The sequence below is a fragment of the Myotis brandtii genome, unplaced genomic scaffold, assembly GCF_000412655.1.
Source record: "Myotis brandtii unplaced genomic scaffold, ASM41265v1 scaffold8, whole genome shotgun sequence".
Lineage (NCBI taxonomy): Eukaryota > Metazoa > Chordata > Mammalia > Chiroptera > Vespertilionidae > Myotis > Myotis brandtii.
Window position 1 is genome coordinate 8,689,581 of NW_005371219.1, and position 14,479 is coordinate 8,704,059.

The 14,479-nt window shown below is 48.9% G+C and overlaps 1 protein-coding gene across 1 annotated transcript in view; it reads left to right on the forward strand.

The window, feature by feature from the left end:
* Positions 1-11,618, forward strand: part of SCML4 (sex comb on midleg-like 4 (Drosophila)) — an 88,796-nt gene extending 77,178 nt beyond the window's left edge. Inside the window, exons 7-9 of the mRNA XM_005883824.2 lie at positions 7-101; positions 8,182-8,327; positions 11,321-11,618. Coding sequence (XP_005883886.1) covers positions 7-101; positions 8,182-8,327; positions 11,321-11,446 — 367 coding nt within the window. The 3' untranslated portion in view covers positions 11,447-11,618. The remainder of the gene's footprint in view (positions 1-6; positions 102-8,181; positions 8,328-11,320) is intronic.
* The last annotated feature ends 2,861 nt before the right edge of the window (positions 11,619-14,479 follow it).

A 14,479-nucleotide genomic window follows, 5' to 3' on the forward strand; every position in this document is an offset into this window, starting at 1 on the left:
CACCAGCCCCCTGTCCTCCGGAGGCCCCTCCGCACCAGGGCTGAGGCCCCCAGGCTGCAGCCCCAAGAGGAATGGGACCTCTCTGGAAGGAAACAGATGTGGTAACGTAATGCATGCACTGCCCCCCCTGTGACTTCCCTCCTGGGCCGGGTGGGACCACGGCAGATGGGGGAGGAGGGGACCCTGGCTGTTTGAACGTGGGGACACTGGGAAATCAGAAGTTTCCTTAAGTCCCTCATGAATGTCTGTCGTTCTTGAACACAGCTGAGGCCAGGCTGTGACGATAAGCACAGGAAATGATGCATTAGAGAGCAGGCGAGGCTGTAGGAGTTAGCAGACTCCAAAATTACGGTGGCTCAAGTACCATAGAAGTTTATTTTTTGTTCAAGAGACTAAGGTGGGTGTTCCTAGTTGGTGGGTGCATCCCTAGGGGCCCAGGCTCTGTTTGTGGCTCTGCTACCCCCAGGCCTCCGAGCCCTAAGCACCCAGCGGCGGAGAGGGCAGGAGCAGGTGGAGAAGGCACAGCCTCCCGGAGCCTGGGCTGGTCGCATCCCTCCCGCTCCCACGTCTTTGGCAGGAGCTGGCCATTTGGCCACATGTCTCTCTAAGGGGGTCTGAGAGGCGTGGACTAGCTCTGTGCCAGGAACCAGATGTTAGTAAAGAGTTTTGTCTTGTGTAGTGGGTGACACCGGTGGCTACAAATTGGTAGATGGGCAGACCAGAGTTTAGCCAAATGCTCACAGCACTGGTTGTGACACCACTTCTGTCTCACCTGTTACAGGTTGCTTGTTGGGATGTGAAGGACAAAAGTGCTGTCATTCTAGGGATAGCTTAGTGTCCATTCTGATTTTTTGTGTGTGTGTGCTTTTTAAAAAAAATCATTTCAAACTCCAGAAGCTATAGAGCACAGTGGATAATCGCATGGACTAGGAGCCGGATGACCTGGCTGGAACCCTGGATCTGCCACTTTCTCTCTAGCAAGTCTGACCATTTGCAAGTCTGAGCTCTGTGCCTCAGTTTCCTCACCTGTGAAACTGGAGTAATAATAATAGCACCTACCTCGTAGGTTTGGTGGGAGGATTAAATACTAGATAAGTTCATGTGTGTATTTAGTACAAAGCCTAGGACAAAGTAAGAACTCAGTAAATGTTAGTAGTTGCAGATCACATGAACATACCCCTCCACAGAGCACAGCTCATCAACTCAGGGGCTGAGAACTGCTAAGAAAGGAGGCCTAGGCCAAGGAGGCAGAGTCTTCATCCTGCTCCTCTAAGCCTCCCAGGGGCTGGGAGCCACGTTTCTGTCCTGAGCCTTGGCTCTCTCCGCCAGCAGCCCTGAGAAGCCACAGCAATTAGCACTTTGTGTGATCCAAGGTCCTCCGTGTACTCCCCTCAGTGAGCTCACCCATCCCAGACGAGCCTCTGCTGGCTGAGGATGGAGAGGGAAGCAGGGGCCCCTTAAGGGGGAGGCAGTCCTGAGGGCACAGCATAGACCCCCTCAGCCAGGATGGGGGCTTTGGCCAAATGTAGAGGCACCTGGAGGCCACTCCCCAGCACTGTCACTGAGGGCCATTGGCCAGGAAGAAGATTCCAAAAGGGAGAGATGCTGTTCCATCTGATCTCTAAGAACAAGAGAAGGGAACAAGATCTGGCACAAAGCAATCTCTTAAAGTAAATGAGGGGGCAGCATTTATTTCCCAGGTTTATCCCCAGAGTTAGAGTCACATCTGGCATATAGTAGGTGTTCAATTAACATTCACTGTACCTGCCCCCTGCTGCCATGGTGCCCAGAGCCCTCATGTTTCTTCTGGCTGTCAAAACCCTCATTCCTGTGTCCCTCTGCCCTTCACATGTCTCTCCTCTCAACCTCTTCTCCTCAACCCAACTCCCACTTGCTCAGGGTGGTGATCACAGGACACCACCTGATTGAGTTGACTCATAATCCTAAGAGGCTGCCTCTAATTGGTGACATCTCAGGCCCTGTGTCCTAAGTGTAGGATTTCAAGCAGTAGGAGGAAGACACGATTTGGGTGGAGAGAACCATCACTTGCTGTAGAATTGTCTGCCCCGTCCCAGTTCATCTGGTCCCCCTGGACCAGGGAGACCCAGGGCCCGGCAGAGGGGTCTCAAGGGAGCTCAGCTCCCCAAGTCCCTTGCTGCCTCTTTCCCGTGGAGCCCTGAGATGTCCTCCCACCCAGTTTCAACCATCCTCCTGTCCTTATTTTGATCTCCACCAGCCCTTGGTTCTCCTGGAATCAGACCTGGATCCGCTGTCTGAGTAATCTGCCGGAGGCAGGGCCAGCTCTGAGGAAGCCCTCTCTGTCGGAGCCCCGGCTGTACCCAGGAGAGCCCCCCTCGCTCAGGACTCCTGCCTCCAAGGGTCTTGGGGAGGTCAGAGAAACAGCCCTCCAGTTCCCACTGCCTTCCATTCCAAGCGAACCACTAACCTAGCAAAAACCACTAACTGTATCCTGAATATCGAAGGTCTCTTTTGCAAGTTGGAAATATTAGTGAGAACTTTGCCTGATACCCTGAAAATTAGAGATGTTCATAGTCAGCAGACGCCCTAGGGCTGTGGGATGTTCAGAATCACACAGCCGCCAGCCTCCCTGGAGCAAAGCTGCTGCAGGATGAATAGCTGAGATTCCTGGTCGAGCCTCTGTGATACACCGCAGAAAGTGAAATGATTTACCCTTTGTGGCTGCATTAACTCTTTAATGCTCCAAAAATCCCTTTTACTCAGTGCTTCCTTCAGGGTGCTAAATGGAACCACAGATACAAGAAAGAGCTAGCCAGCCGTAAACACTCTCAGCATCCAGATGAAGGAAGGGGGCAGGGAAGGTCAGGGGACAGAGGGCAGTGCTGGCATCTCTGAACTGAGGTTTCCACTTCTGCTTGCATCTCATTGGCCAGGATTTAGTCACATGGCTATGTGCTGCAAGGGAAGCTGGGAAATGTAGTTTCCATTCCAAGCAACCATGGTCCCAGCTGGAAATCAGGGCTTCTATTATAAAGGAAGAAACGGGGGGAAAAAAAGATATTGGTTAGGCAAGTGGCAGCCTCAGCCACACCCCATGATTAGGTGTGTTCCTTCTCTCCTGCTTCCTCCACTGCCACTTGGTTTCCTCGTCTCTAGTACTTCCTCTCTCCAGTCCCATGGTAGGAACCAGACTCCCAGCTTTGTGAGGTTTCTTGCTCGTATTTGTATCCTCTGCAGCCCCAGAAGAGGGGCCTGCTTGTTCGAGGCATATGCTAAATATCTAGTTATTGAGCAACTAACCCTGGAAGGTTCTAGGGGAGGGGAGAGGGGATGGGAGCAGACAGGACTCCAACACCCTAATCTCTTTAAGCGGGGCCTCTTTGCATTTGCAGAGTGGGGCTTTACGTATGCTTTTCTTGAACAAAATTTGCACAGCTAAACACATTTGGAAACCGTGGAAATAAACCATGGGGATTGAGTGGCAGTGTAGTAAGCAGAGAGAAAACTATTGGCCTCCTTACCCTTTGTCACCTGGCTGCCTGCTGGGGGCCCTCTGAGGGCCATTCATTTCCCCTGTGCCCAAGGAACTGCTCGATATCGCTCTGAAACAGCATCCCCGGTGAAAGCAGTTGGTATGAAGGGACCCTGCCCCTTTAAGAGGGTCTGACCCAAGTCATAAACCCTGGAAGGAACCTAGCAATGGATTTCCCCCCCGTGGTGCTAATCAAAATGGATTAAAACCACAGAGGCCAGAACACTGCATGAGGCTGCAGGCAGGGGAGTGGATATGGATGACGTGACAAACCTGCGAGCCTTCCCTCTCGTGTGAACCCTTACCCCGGCCACCTGCTGTCTCGATACATCACACCTGTCACCTCTGTCAGTGGACTCGGAAGGGATGTCGTCACAGGACACATTTACCTGTTGTTTTTTGCTGATACTCAGGTGGACATTCAAGAGCTCTCTCCTGTCTCTCATCCAGGACATAATCCCTGAGAGCCAGAAAGAGGTTGCAGACAACAAAAGCGTCCTGACTCTTGCCTTTAACAGGACCTGCTGTAGAATTCCCAAACACAACTTCAGGTCCCAGCTTCAGAATCAAGACACAAAATAAATCAGACATTGTTATTAGCACCCAAATGCTTCCCATGAGTTGGGGTTTGCTTTCATCGTGTGTGGTGTTCGGTGACGGACAGAGACAATCAGCCAGAAAAAGGGTGGGAACAGCACTGCATGTGATGTGGGTGGAATGGCTGAAGGCATGCAAGGGTCTGTTCATTCTGGGGAGAAGAGTTGCGCCCACTAAGACTTAGAGAGATGCCAGCAGAAACTTACTGAGCACAACATGCCAGGGGATCTTCTGGGGTCTAAGGATGGAGCTGACAGGGTGCAGCTCCAGAGAGACAAACAGAACAACTGCACAAACTTGATCACAACTGTGACTTGCCCCACAGGACAGGTATGGATGCTATGAAAGAGTCAGGTGGGGAGGGGTTGCTGGGCCTCCTCTGGGGAGTCAGGAAAGGCTTCCCGGAGAGGTGACCGTGGAGCCAGCTGGAAGGGGAAGCAGGAGTTGGCCGGGAGGGGCAGTGGGGAGAAGGAGTGAGATCAAGTTGCTGGCCCAGAGGTCACAGTGGTGGCAGAGAATGAATCAGCCCCGCTAGGCCTCACTTCAAGCCTATGGCCTCTCGTCGTCTCTAGAGGAGTCCTCTCTTCTCATACAGGCAGGGCAGCTGGTCTTGAAGGAATAAAAGAAAAACTTGATTAAAATCTAAGAACTGGGCAGGCCCTCTTCTGTCTAGCATCTCCCTCACCTCATAGTGAGGACTATTGTAATAGTAACAATGAAAAACAACCCTTTTAAATGGCCTGATGCTGCCCAGATTGCGGGCTAACCCAACACCTGTGCACTGCATGCCTTGTTTCTAGGAAGGGTGCATTCTACAGGTGAGGAAGAGGAGCTGAGGACAGATCCACCCTCCCCATTGCCTTCACCCTGTCTCCTCCCAACCCAGCTCTAGCTGGGGGGCCGAGGGGCTCTACAGGCAGCCCGAGGAAGGGCACCCTTATTCCCTTTTGGACACTGATAGGCTTTCCTTCAGATGCTTCTTACCTGGCTCCCGCCCAAAGCTACACATTCCCTTGATTCTTACAATACTCTTGAGAAACAAGTTGAAGAAACAGAGGCCCATAGAGAATGATCAGGGCCAAGAAAGGGACCAGGAGCCTGGTTATTGATTCTTCATCCCGTAGGCTTTGCACATGGACACAGATGAAGGTCTCAGATGTGTGAGAGGTTAACCCGTGAGTGTTGCTCAGGACAGCCTGTGGCGTAACAGGGCTCTGCAGTGTCTCAGGTGGAAGGGACCTTCGAGGTCCTTACCAGTTCCCTTATTTCACACCCGAGAGGCACAAAGATGCTCATGTAGCTGGTGGGTGGTAGGGATTTCTGACTCTGAGCTCATTGCTCATTCCCTTCTTCTTGTGACTCCATTGTTAACTAAGAAATTTTCTCTGACTTATGAATGCACACGAGGAAATTATGCATGTGCTTGTGGGTGTGTGTGAGGCAGGAGAGACTCAGAGATGGCAGTACCAGTGCCTGTGCTGTGAGAATGCCGGGATTGCTTTAAACCCCGATTCATAGTCATTCTACTCCCGGGGAATGTGAGTTCTGCTTAGAAATGACAACAGCCATCTTTAGTGACACATGTGTTCACAGTCGGGTTTCACTCTCACGTCTCCAGCAGCCCAGTGAATGGACAGGACCATGCACAGCATCCTCTGTGCTGGAGAATGCCGCCTCCCTAAAGGCCCTGGGCGAGCACTTTGCGTGCTCTGTTCCTTTAGGAGCAAGATTTTTTTCACGTCCATCACATCTTACCACTGTCCAGTCACATCTGCCTGGCCGTACCCATTCGTCTTTCTGACACCTTCACAGCAGATGGAGGGGCTGGTGGATCCCTTATATCTGTGAGCAGAGGTCTCTGCAAAGGCTTTACAAACCTGCTACCAGAAAGTTCCATTTCTCTTCCTTCTAGAGCAGCGGTTCTCAACCTGTGGGTCGCAACCCCTTTGGGGGTCAAACGACCCTTTCACAGGGGTCGCCTAAGACCATCGGAAAACACATATATAATTACATATTGTTTTTGTGATTAATCACTATGCTTTAATTATGGTCAATTTGTAACAATGAAAATACATCCTGCATATCAGATATTTACATGACGATTCATAACAGTAGCAAAATTACAGTTATGAAGTAGCAACGAAAATAATTTTATGATTGGGTGTCACCACAACATGAGGAACTGTATTAAAGGGTCGCGGCATTAGGAAGGTTGAGAACCACTGTTCTAGAGGGAGTCTGTGTGTTTTGGAACTTGAGCACCTCCAGGGGTGTGACAGGCTTCCTGCCGCTCTCTGTCTTGTATGACTAAAGGCCCCTCAGAGAGGCTCCCAGGCCTGGCTGCAGCCCTTCCAGCCTGGAAAAGTGAAAAATGCCCGCAGCGAGCAGCAGGCGCCAGGAGGGGGACGCTCTCCCTCCAGGGCCATCACCTGGTGCACCTCCTTGTAGATACACACACACCTCCCTTGCTCAGCCCTGTTCCCTGGCCTTGCTCAGAGGAACTCAGGCTCCCATGGATGAGGCTGTGAGTCGGCCTGGAATTTCTTCTTTCTATCAGATACAGGAAATTAGATTTGCCCTCTGCTCTGATCACTCTAAAGTCATTCTTGGCACCATAGACTTCCAGCCTTTGTAATCAGAGCATCTATTATCATCCTGACTAATGCCGAAGCTCCAATGGGGCGGGATCCAGAGGCAAACTCGATTCCGTGATGCCTCGTCCCCATGTTGAGTGCAGATGTCGTTAAGGGCTGTGGAGTCATCTCTAATAAGCACACATCTGCATTCAGATGGCTCCAGGGGGCAGTGACAGTTTCCCGGCAAAAATGTCCCGTGCCAGACAACCTGAGGGGACTCTTCCAGGAGCAAAAGGAAAGGCAGGGAAATGTCAAAGAAACCCCATTCTCAACCAAACCATTACGTATTTAGGATGGATCAGAAATGGGAGGCTGTGCTTTTCTCCAGCACCGTACAGCGTGGCGGGAAGAAGGGACAGCAGAGAACCGCTGTGCCCTGAGGCTGGAGCAGGGAAACAGCAAAGGCTCCCCCACTTCTAATATAGGCTTATTCTGTGGGAAAGCGGCCTCGTTGTTCAGAGCCTCAGCTTTTTTCTGGCCTGAACATGGGATTAAGGATTACCCACACAAGGCTCTTGTGTAAGTTATTTATACTGTTTCTGCAAAAGATACTGAATCATTTTACATTGATTGACCCAGTTTTTATAAATATATACTTAGAGCAATGGAGAAGCCAATGATTACAGACCCCCTAATGAGAGGACACCACACATTTTGTGTGGTTTCCCACCACACATTTTGCCCAGGACCTGGTAAAGAAGAGACAGATGCTCAGTAGATGTTTGTGGAATGAATGGGGGGAGGGGAAGGTGGAAAAGATCATCCTCAAGAATTAAAATATAACTGGAGGTTGCAGGCAAGTACGTGCATAATTGTAATTCGGGGCAAAATGGAAAGCATCTTTTAAAAAAATAAATATTTTGATTGATTTCAGAGAGGAAGGGAGAGGGAAAGAGAGATAGAAACATCAATGATGAGAAAGAATCATTGATCGGCTGCCTCCTGCATGCCCCACACCGGGGATCGGGCCAGCAACCCAGGCACATGCCCTGACTGGGAATCAAACCTTTTGGTTCATAGGTTGATGCTCAATCACTGAGCCACGCCGGCCAGGCTGAAAAGCATCTTAAGAGAAGAACAAACGAAGATTTGGGGGTTAAAGGTGAAGGAAGGTGGCGTTCAGATGGCAGGACACAGACATGCTGCCCGGGAAGGGGTCTCCCTGGGCTCTGATGCTGGTGGAGCCTCCGTGGGAAGGAGGGAGGGTAAATGTCTCCTGGACAGAAGCCAAAGCCCCAGCTAAAGGTGGACAAGGGAAGCTGGAGGGACACTGGGTCGTAACCAGGGTGCGGACACTCACAGCCTTTCTCTGTCACAGGAGGTCACTCAGGCCAGCACCTTGGACTTGAGGGCCAGGTGTGAGCAGGCAGCACAGGTAGGGGCTCAGGCCCTTGTCCTGGTGTCTAATGGTCTTGCTCTCCATGCTCACCCATCCAGCCTCAAGCCCTTCTCCAGACGGGCAGGACGGCAGGCGGCCAAGGAGCAGGAACCCGTCCACCTGGACCGTGGAGGATGTGGTCCGGTTCGTGAAAGACGCTGACCCGCAGGCTCTGGGGCCTCACGTGGAGCTCTTCAGAAAGCATGTATGTGTGTGGTGGGCCTGGCCCGGGGGAGGTTGGGGGGGGAGGCATGGGAGAAGGGGGAGGTTCAGGGAGCTGGGGGTTGGGGGCGGTTCTGAACTAAGCTCTGGGGGCACAATTCAAGGAGGCCAGTTCTTCTCAGAGCACAATCACCACTTAGTTTGTTTTAGAGGGATATTTGTCCCATCTGTTCCATCATTTTGTGCTTTAACAGGAGTGCCTGTTTCCTGCCCATTTATCCATCCATCCATCCATCCATCCATCCATCCGTTTGTGCATTCAACAAATATCTATAGTATACCTACGATATGCCAGGCAAACTGTTAGTGCCTAGTCCTAAACTGTTTGAGGATTAAGTGAGAAGATGCACCCGAGTGTTCAGCATGGTGCCTGGTTTGTAGGTAGCCTTCAGTTAGCAGGCATTCATATAATCATTTAGGAGATCCTGAAATATGTACAGGTGGTAAATGAAAAAAAAAAAAAAGATAAGAATTCATACTTTACCCACCAAGCTTACTATGTCAGTTTTCTATTGCTGTTATACTCAATTACCACAAATGTAGTAGCTTACAACACTTTAAAAATTTTAATTTACTGGTTAATAAGGTTATGTAGGTCTCAGTGTACAATTCCATAATACATCATCTGTGTATTGTATTGTGTGTTCATCACCCAAAGTCAAGTCTTCTTTTGTTGCCAGATATTTGACCCCCTTTACCCTCTCCTAGCTCACCCAACCAAGAACAACACAAATTTATCACTTTACAGTTCCCTGGGTCAGAAATCTGGCAGGGGTCTGGCAGTGAGGTCAAGGTGCCAGCAGGACTGACATTCTCTCTGGAGGCTCTCAGGAGAATCCATTTCCATGTTTTGTCCAGCATCTGTCTACCCTCATTTCTTGGCTCTTATCCCCTCATCCTCACCCTCAAAGATATAACATTAAGCAGGGTCCTCTTCAGGCTGCTGACTCTTCTGTTCTTCCTTTCTTCCACAATAAAGGACCCTGTGGTTACCTTGCTCCCCACTCCCCACTGGCCCAGGATACTCTCCCTATTATAAAGTCAGCTGATGGGCAGCCTTAGTTCCTTCTGCAAACATACTTCCCCTTTGCCAGGTAACCTAGCATGTTCATAGGTTTCAGGGATTAGGACATAGATGTCTTGGAACGAGAAGAGGGAGCATTCTTCTGCCAACTACAGTTACTATTAATTTCCCCTGCCTGTCTCTCATTTAATTTGGTGTTTCTGTTGAGAAATCATCCTCTCAGATCTGGGGAGGATCTTTATCTAACCTGACACTGACATTTACTAGGGATATATTGGACCTCACCTAGCAGTGGGCCTTATGGGCAAGGACCACAGGGCGGGTTATGTTTAGACAGAGCTGGGTGGGAGGAGCCTGGCTGTGGTCCAGAGCGGTGGGAGACGGTGAAAGTCTAGGGGGTGGGGTAAAGAGAGACTTTAGGCAATGAGGCCCCTGGGAGGGCCCACAGATGAGATTGGCCCACTCTGCATTGTGCCAAGGACATGGAGAGTGACACAGAGTCAGCACCTCATCAGCAACTAGAGTGTAGATGAAGGAGAGGGACTGGTGACCCTTGCAGTTATATGAGTCCTGTAATTGTGCCTCCTTCTCAGCCAAGTGCCCCACATTTCTACCCTTTATTTCAAGTGCCCTGAAAATAGCACTAATGGTTAACGAGGAAGCCCAGCCCTACTAGGTCCATGAATTCAACACGCATTCTGAAGGTTTACCATTTTCAGAGACAAATGGGAGCAATGCCAGGACCTCAAGGGATTGGCATTTCCTTGGTAGTTCTTTGTGCTATACCGTGAGATGAAGCAGGTGCATTATTTAGTGGTATGCCACCCAGCATTACTGACAGGGCCAAAAAACACTTGAATGCCCTCATAGGGTGTAATTAGCAATCTGGTGATCAGCTAAAGGTAGGTGGGCTTACCCAGAAAAGAAACAAGAGATTAGAGTGGTGGATGGAAGTCAGGGCCTTATACCAGCACCTGGCAGGGGTCTCACTGCGCTGAGGTCAAGGTGCCGGCAGGGCTGACATTCTTTCTGAGGATCTCAGGAGAATCCATGGCTCAGGAGAAACTAGTGGGAAGGGCACCACTAGTTCCAGGGTCTAAGGCAGGGGTGGGCAAACTTTTTGACTCAAGGGCCACAATGGGTTCTTAAACTGGACTGGAGGGCCGGAACAAAAGCATGGATGGAGTGTTTGTGTGAACTAATATAAATTCAAAGTAAACATCATTACATAAAAGGGTACGGTCTTTTTTTTTTTTTTTAGTTTTATTCATTTCAAACGGGCCGGATCCGGCCCACGGGCCGTAGTTTGCCCACAGCTGGTCTAAGGGATGACACTTTGTCTTAGCTCGGGCTGCTCTAACAAAGTACCATAGCCAGCTGGCTGTGAACAACAGCAATTCACTTCTCAGTGCTGGAGACCAGAAGTCCGAGATCAGCCTGGTCTTCATCGGGTGAAAGCCCCTTCCCAGGTTGCAGATTGTCATCTTCTCATTGTATAAGGACACTAATCCCATTCATGAGGGCTTCACCATCGTAACCTAATTACCCCCAAAGTAACCACCTATTGGAGGTTAGGATTTCAACCTATGAATGGGGAGGGGGTCAGGGGACACTCAGTCCATTGCACACTTCTTGCTCCTTTAGCCCTAGATTGGGTGAAGAGAAAGACATCATATGTGAGATATTGGGACCATGCTGGAGTTATGTTTAATTCCTTCAATCCTGATGAAGTAGGAATATGAAAGATCCATTGTATTAAATTACCCCAGGGAGAGGAGCATATAACATTTTTGCTCTATCTTTTAAAGAAGATATTGCGTTGCGACTAAGAACATGTCCTAAGTGCATCCACATTTCCTTACCTCACCCCCTGACCACACTTTAACTTTGGCCACCATTTGATCACTCTGACCATCTTCTGGGTTTCCTTTGTTCTGATCCTGTCCCACCAGGAGATTGACGGCAATGCTCTCTTGCTGCTGAAGAGTGACATGATTATGAAATACTTGGGCCTGAAGCTGGGACCTGCGCTGAAACTCTGCTACCATATTGACAAACTGAAGCAGGCCAAGTTTTGAAGGTTTTTAGAAGCTAGAAGCAAAATCCAGCCAGCAGATCTCAAGATCATCTCTGCCTTACCAACATCCAGCCACCATGGAAAAACAGATTCCCTTCTTCAAAACAACAGGCACAAAGACGGGGTCTTTTTACAAAACTCTTTGCCTTTTTAAAAAGTCAACCTGGCCCATTTCAAAGGCTCTTTTGTGTTAATGATTTGCCAAAAAATTACAAAAATGCCTATGATCTGTAACATTCCTAAGAGGTTGGTTGCCATCAGAGTGGGTCCTATTTGGACAATGAGAGAGTGGGGAACTGAGTGCTATCACCCAAGGAGAACCCTGGAGGGTTCCATGGGTGTGAAAAGAACCTTGGTCTTGCTCTGCAGGCCTTGTGGCCACGCCCACCACAGCACCACCTGTCTTTGACTGTGACCTGGGAACCTATCATTGTGAGCCTTGCTTGATTCAGCTCTGGACGGTGTCTTTGAAGATAAATGCCTCCCCTTGCACTATCTGGAAAACTTGAATTCTTTTGCTCTCTGAAAGAGGAGAAAAAAAACCTTTTCTATTCCCAGTGATCTGAAGTACTGTGTTATCCCACTAGAGGGCAGACTGCTAATGAGATTTCAGGACCCTCACTCCTGCAGGCGGATAATTCTGTCCTCAGCAGGAGGGTTAGGGCTTCCGTGAACAAGATCTAGCCTACACAGCATAGGGAATTTATTCCAAGGTCGGCACCACAGATTACAAACTTGGGAAGACCTAATTACCTCCCAAAGATAATTGGAAAGAAACCATCTTCTAGAAGGTTCTAGTTCTTAGCCAATCATTATTACGGACTGATGCACAGCAGCGAAAGCAAGAAATTGGAAGTTCATTCTTCCCAGATGGGGCTTTGGAGTTTCTTCTCTTCCAGAATCCTTACTGAGGTGTCGATACATTGGCCCGCCGAGCAGTCTTAGTGACATTTAGCCATGGGTGTTTCTTTAAAAAAGAAGAAGAATGTCTCATCTAAACTTTGAAATGGGAGTGTTGATTGCTAGTTACATTGCTGGATTATGGAGTTGTATCGTTGCTACTTTTTCTAGTCCTTAACAAATACGCAGACATGCTATTATTGGGTTTTAATGCAATTTACAGAGAGGTTTTCCTTCTTCGCTGTGGAGTAATAGAAAAAAATTGATTTTCTGTCCCTTTGCAGCTGTGTCCAGGGAAGGACGATGCATCCACAATTTCCTAGGCAGAAGGACAACTTTGTCTTCATTCTTCTTCTTATCCTTTTCCCTCTCTCTTTTTTTCCTTCCTCTTTCACCGAACAGAAAACATATCCTCAAAATGAATTCACCTTTGCCAGGGGCATATCCATTTTCTTAAAAAAAAAAAAAATCCGTAGTTGGAGGTGAGGAGATGAAGACCAGACTTTGCAATCTGAAGGGTGAGGATCAAAAAGAACCTCAGGGTTTCTCTTGGCCCAAATATACATTAGAAAAGGCACGCCCACCTCCGGGAGGCAGCCTGAGCAGGAATCTCGGCTGGAGAGTGGAACAGGCTGGGACTTCGCCCCCTCACCCCTCAACCAGTGCCCCTGTGCAGGACATAGCCTGCGCGAACCCCAAGGCAGCCCTGGGTAGCTTTGTAAATTGATTCTTTAGAAATTGGTTAGAATTAGATGAAGATCATGAGAAATACTCCATGCCATGCTGTGAGAATCTGGAAACCTCACGACAACCCATGTTTCTCCACTGTTTCTGCTCAACCCTCTGAAACTCATGGTGCCTCTTCCATCAACATATACCTCATTTAGAGACTTTCACAACTTCCCACCCTCCCTCACTAGCACCTCCCTCACTACAAAAACACGAGCACTGTGCCCCCAGATTGAAATTATCCCCAAACAATGTCAAAGAGAGACTTTGGGTAGTTTTCAGGGGTGGGAGATGTTTCCATCTCAAGTCTAGGAGAAAACTGGATCCATGTTCACATGTAACTGCTCTCATGGAGGTGCTATCTCATTTCGCATTAAACTTTAAGCAGGACAGATTGCTGAAGCCATGGTATTTAAGGTTTGACTTTTTAAAAATTTCATTACTCTTAAAACGAATGCTGCCATATCAGAGAATAGCCCGGGGAGGAAATTCTCCCTTGCCTGTTTTTGCACTGGAATGCACTCAGCCGACCAAATCATTGTAGCAGTACTGCAATAATAATTAATTTTCACCCCTTTCAAAAATCTTGTCAAACCAGGCAGCCAAATAGCTTAGCAAATGTAAAACATGCCAGGCCATTTCCTCTAAACAGACCTTAAAGAGTCAGGCCGTGTGCGTCGCTCTTGTCTAAATGTGAGCTTATTTGGGGACCCCACACTTGCACAGATGTTGTAGTTGTTATGCCACTGTCATAGCTTTGCTTCAGGTTGTGACGAATAACGCTATAGTTTGCGTATTTCCAAATTAGAGAGAGAGTGTGTGTTCCTGTTCCAAGTATTTCCAATTATACTTTTCTTTAAACACTTTTTAAAAAATCTAGACACAATGCTATTGCCTAAGGGGTTTTAAATATTTTATGAAGCACATTATTCCTTTGGTGAAGACTTCAGGTAAAAGACGTGAGGAGTGTGTGTGTGTGTGTGTGTGTGTGTGTGTGTGTGTGTGTCCTGACACTGTAGTTGGAAGAGCCTTAGGAAGTGGCTGGGAGTGTGTCAGCTACTACATGTGTTTGGTTAAATTTGTGTCCCCAGCTTTGTAACATGGAGGCATAACGTGCTTACCTTCTATCGCCAGCAGGGGGCGCCCTGGAGGCAGCTGGGGGCTTCTGGGCCTACCCAACGCCGAGATGACTGAGGCTCACTGTGACTCAGAGGAGAGGCCCAGCCAGGGAGACCTGTAGGCAAAAAGCAATATTCTCCAGCATCTTGTTCACTGCCCGCCAGCGTGGACACTGGCTCCTGGCATTTCCCTTCAGCAGGGCTGCCAAGCTTTTTTCCTTCCGGTAGAAAAAGGAGGGAAGGGCCCCTCCGGAGAACCATGTATGATATTGAAATACATGGCAAAG